We start from the raw sequence: 4,948 nt of genomic DNA on the forward strand, positions 1-4,948 counted from the left end.
ATTCCCGAGTCCTCCAATTGCAGCTGCCGGATGACCTTGGGCAAGCCATAGTTCTGTCAGAGCTGTTCTTGAAAAAGAGCCGTTTCTGTCAGAGCTCTTTCAGTCCCACCTACCTCACAGGGTGTCTGTTGTGGGGAGGGGAGGGAGTTTGTAAGCTGCTCTGAGACTCCAAGTGAAGGGTGGGGTATAAATCCAATTTCTTCTTCTTCTTTACTATTGTTAGATCCAGTGTGGTATAAAGTGCTGGACTAGAACTGGAGAGAGCAGCAGGATAAAAATTAATAAATAAAATTAAATAAATCTGACATGAAATAAAAATGCTAAACAGTGGATCTTTTGGGAAAATACGGACTTCTACGAGGATTGTACAGTCAAGAAGGTCTTGTTAAATCCTAGTTTGCACTTCAGGGTTTGTTTGTTTTTTAAATTAACATTTCATCTGAAAAGTCAAATGTATGTTTGTATGTATTTATTAATTATTTTATTTATTTATCTATTAATTAGATTTTTATCCCGCCCTCCCGCCGCAAACTGCACCTCAGGTTATCCTGCCCTCCCCGCAAACTGCACCTCAGGTTAATTTTTTTAAAAAAATGCAATGATTATTAAATATGCAGCAGAAAGGTAAAACTGTATTCAAGAAGAAAACAGAATTCAAAAGATGAAGAGGCCTGGAAGGACATTTTCATACACGAGGCATGTTCAATTCAGCCTGAAGCACAAACAGAAAACCTACACTGGCTTTTAAAACAGTATTTAAACAAACAAATGAAGAAACCTGGCTAGACTGTACATTCAGTCTGTTTTTCCTCGACAAGTGACACAAATGGTGCACGAGAGGTTCCAACACAGTCTAATTTGTGTGTGGCCAGCCATTCTAGTGTAAGCGCTTGCTGAAAAGAATTCAAAGCAAACTCACCTGCGAGATCTTCTGCAGGAAGCTGTTGGGGTAAAAGAACGTCTTCCTCTGTGTCTATAATGAAGATATCCTTCTCAGCTCCCAGAACATCATCTTTTTAAAAAGTATCAGTTGCATTACAGTTAAGGCCCTTTGTAATCCCCTTTTTTGAGCACATTAAAATGTAATATAATCCAAGTAGTTGAAGTAATACAGGCTTCAAGAAAAATGACCAAGCCTTGCCACAGCACTGCAGCCTCAAGTCATAACCAGGGGTCATTTCATAGAAAAAGAGGTGCAGGGGCTCATTGGCATAGCTCATTAGCATAACTCATTTGCATGTGCCACACCCCCTGACCTCACCGGACGTGTGTCAGAAGGCAACACCCAACGCTCAGGCTCCACTGGACTGTTTTGGATTGCTAGCTATGGGGGGGGGGGGAACGTGCAAATCTGCCCTCACAGAGGAGGGAGAGCTGGTACCTGAATAAAACTTGGTCTTAAAGGTGCCACTGGACTGTTTTGGATTGCAAGCAACTTACCTGGCTGCTTGCTCCTTGTGGCCCGGGGCTGCTGGGAGCAGGGGGTGGGGCTTGTTGCATGTGCGGGCTTGTTGCATTTGCCCGCCCCCTGGGCTCTTTACTGCCGGAGCTCTGCTCCTGTGCGCTCCTGCAGGAAATGTCCCCTGGTCATAACTAAAATGTATCAGAAGAACCCAATACAGGGGTCCCCAACGTGATGCCCATGGGCACCACGGTACCCGCCATTACCTTTCCTGGAGTCTGGCATGTGTTTTCAGAAAGTGGGTGGGGCCGGGTAGGGCTTTTTTCCAACAAGGCTTTTGATTGGCTGTGCTGCCACCACAGCACAAGGATCTTTCACCGGGTGACTGAAGATAAGCTGTGGCAGCCGTTTTGTGGCTGGCTCCACCTCCTGTGGCAGCTATTTTGTGGCGCCAGTTCTGTGGCTGTGCACACCACCGTGACAAAAATTCTAAAGGTGCTGTCGTAGCCCAGCTGGTCTCACAGGCTCCAAGTCCAGGTCACGCAGGCAGGAGCAGGTCAAAGGAGTGTTCACAGCAGGGCTTTTTTTGTAGAAAAAGCCCAGCAGGAACTCATTAGCATAATAGGCCACACCCAACAGCAGAAACTCATTAGCATACTAGGCTACACCCCCACAGCACAGCACATTAGCATATTAGGCCACACGCCCATGCCTCCCCTTGGTTTGCCTGGGTGCTGCGCAGTTGCGGGGAGCCCGGGCAAGCTGGCCCTTGGACAGGCCAGGGGAGGCAAAGGGAGACATTTAAATGCCTCCCCGATACTTCCAGAGCCCCACCTGGCCTGCCCACCTCGGAGTTACTGGGGGGGTCGCTCTCCAGGCCTTCCCTCTGTAGCCACGCACTCAGAGATTTTGGCTGTAGTGGGCGTGGCCAACTCTGAAGCCAGCTGGAACTCCATTCCTATGCGTTCCTGCCCAAAAATAGCCCTGGTTCACAGGATAGTCCAAACAGTCCAGGGTCAGTTGTTACAGTCAGAGAGAGTCCAAAAGAAGAAGAAGAAGAAGAGAAGATTGGATTTCTACCCCGCCCTTCACTACCCAAAGGTGTTTCAGAGCGGCTTACAAACTCCTTTCCCTTCCCCTCCCCACAGCAGACACCCTGTGAGGTAGGTGGGGCTGAGAGAGCTCTGACAGAAACGGCTCTTTTTTCAAGGACAGCTCTTATCAGAACTATGGCTTGCCCAAGGTCATCCAGCCAGGTGCAAGTGGAGGAGTGGGGAATCAAACCCGGTTCTCCCAGAGTAGAGTCTGTGCACTTAACCACGACACCAAACTGGCTCTCAAAAAAAGCAGAGTCAAGCTGGTCCAAGAGTCACAGGAGCAGAGTCAGGAGTTGTGGTCGCAGAATTCACCGTGAGGTGACGTGTTGCTTCCACAAAGTGGCCACAGCTCACACCCAGCTTATGTCGCTTTTCCCTGATTGATCTTATCTGCAGCTGGCAAGTTAGCAGGGCTCCTGTAATGACTCATCTTGCAGCAGTCGACGGGCCATTAAACATTTGCTCTGTCTGCATTCTTGTAGTTGCCTTCTGATCTTAGCTCTTCATCTTTCTATGGGGGGGGAGATCTGGGGGAGTCGTGGGTGCCTCCTTATCAGGCATCCCTGGGATTTCAAAGGATGTTGTGGCTTTCAGCTGGCAGGCAGATGAGCCACGATAGGAAAGCAACAGTAAGTTAGAGGAATAGCACCGCAGAGCCCCAGGGTGTCCAGCCCAGGTTTCAGGTATGCCAATGGCATTAATACAAAAATAAACGTATCTTTAAAATGCAAAGCAATTGAGTAAATCGTTTTGACTGTGGTTAAGAGGCTAGACATATGCATTTTTAAAAGCACACCTCATGCCATTATGATTAATTATTTAGAAGGAATCCCGTAGCGATTTCAGTCCTACAAAATTTAAAACACCTCCTGAGCAACCAATCAAAAAAAAAAAGGCTGTGATAAGGACAATAAAATTATTATGTTTTTTTTTTGTATAAAGATTTTATTGACTCCCCTAAAAAGGGGAGGTTTTATGAGTTCAGTAAATACGGATTTTGGGGGGAAAGTATGCAAGAAGCAGAGATGATTTAAAAAACCCTGGGATGCAAGCACAATATGCAAAGAGCTACACAACACATTTTGTAAGTTTGCAGGCTCAAATGTTCCTCCTCTCTTTTACTGTTAACAAATTCTTGGTTTATCCATCACCTCCCACTGACTCCAGTTTTGTAACCCATAATGATGAATTTGCATCACTGGAAACATAAAATGCATCTTTTAAAACTTAGCTTATAAATTGAGCTATGTGGCACAGTTATGAAATTTAAAACTATAAATGCTTTATTTTTCTATAAGCAAACTTGCAAATGTACCCAACACTTGGGGGATAGGGGTGGGTGGGAAGAGAAGGTGCTACAAACTGATGCACACTGTGGTAATTAAACATATTTTAGCTTTTGCTAGCTGTAGAAACGAGGTTAGCAGGTGTCCTCATTTTAAACAACATAGTTTTTGTGTGTGTGTCCATTCTCTTTTGGGCTCTTAAAAAAAACCCTGATAAAAATGTCCTCTTTTGGGGTTAGAAGGTTAGGAATATTCCTAGTTAGTAGCAATTATCATGGCTTAAACAGTTAGGTAAAGGTAAAGGTTTCCCTTGCTTGAAAGCCAGTCAAATCCGACTCCAGGGGTGCAGTGCTCATCTCCGTTTCCAAACCGAAGAGCCAGTGCTGTCCGAAGACATTTTCGTGGCCATGTGACTGGCATGACTAAACACCAAGGCGCATGGAACACTGTTGCCTTCCCACCGAAGTGGTACCTATTTATCTACTTGCAATGTCTTGCTTGCTTTCGAACTGCTAGGTTGGCATGAGCTGGGACCAGAGACGGAAGCTCACTCCGTCATGTGGCACTCGGGTCTCAAACTGCTGAACTACTGACCTTGCAGCCTGCAATTCAGCGTCTTAACTACTTGAGCCACCGCAGCTCCTAGTTTAAACAGTAGGGGTATTTAAAATGAGATTTGTCATAGTGATCACTTATTTGAAGTAGTCAGTCGGGAAATATGTCCTCTTATTTGTTCTCAAAATACTATAACCCTAGTAGAAAAAGTAAACATTGAAAATAGAAAACGCAAAACATACAGTAAAGAAAAGAAAGTGTGTTATTTTTTTTGACAGAAACAACCTCAGGCAGTCATCAAAGGGGCATATGGATACAGAAGTAAATGTTAAAACATTCTTGTTTTTAGAAGTGAAAGACTATTTGCACTGTCTCTTGCTTCAAACTACGGAGGAAGACTACAAGAGAGTTCTGTCAGATAGAGAGGCTAGGACAATAAATATCCTTTCCTTCCCTCTCTGATGCTATCCCTTTGTAGATTGTTAGTACTCTTAGGGGAAGTTTCCTTACTTCTTGTCTAATAGGCTCTCTCTACACACAATGCCTTGACTCTCCATCTTGGCAACGTGAGAGCAGGAGGCTTGTCCTGCATTTCCATCCATCTAGAT

The 4,948-nt window shown here is 45.1% G+C and overlaps 1 protein-coding gene across 1 annotated transcript in view; it reads right to left on the minus strand.

Annotated features, from left to right (window-relative positions):
* Window positions 1–4,948, minus strand: part of RAD21L1 (RAD21 cohesin complex component like 1) — a 45,400-nt gene that overhangs the window by 23,316 nt on the left and 17,136 nt on the right. The window contains exon 6 of the mRNA XM_015422833.1: window positions 920–1,012. Coding sequence (XP_015278319.1) covers window positions 920–1,012 — 93 coding nt within the window. The remainder of the gene's footprint in view (window positions 1–919; window positions 1,013–4,948) is intronic.

The sequence above is a fragment of the Gekko japonicus genome, unplaced genomic scaffold (genome assembly GCF_001447785.1).
Source record: "Gekko japonicus isolate JY-2015 unplaced genomic scaffold, Gekko_japonicus_V1.1 scaffold4479, whole genome shotgun sequence".
Lineage (NCBI taxonomy): Eukaryota > Metazoa > Chordata > Lepidosauria > Squamata > Gekkonidae > Gekko > Gekko japonicus.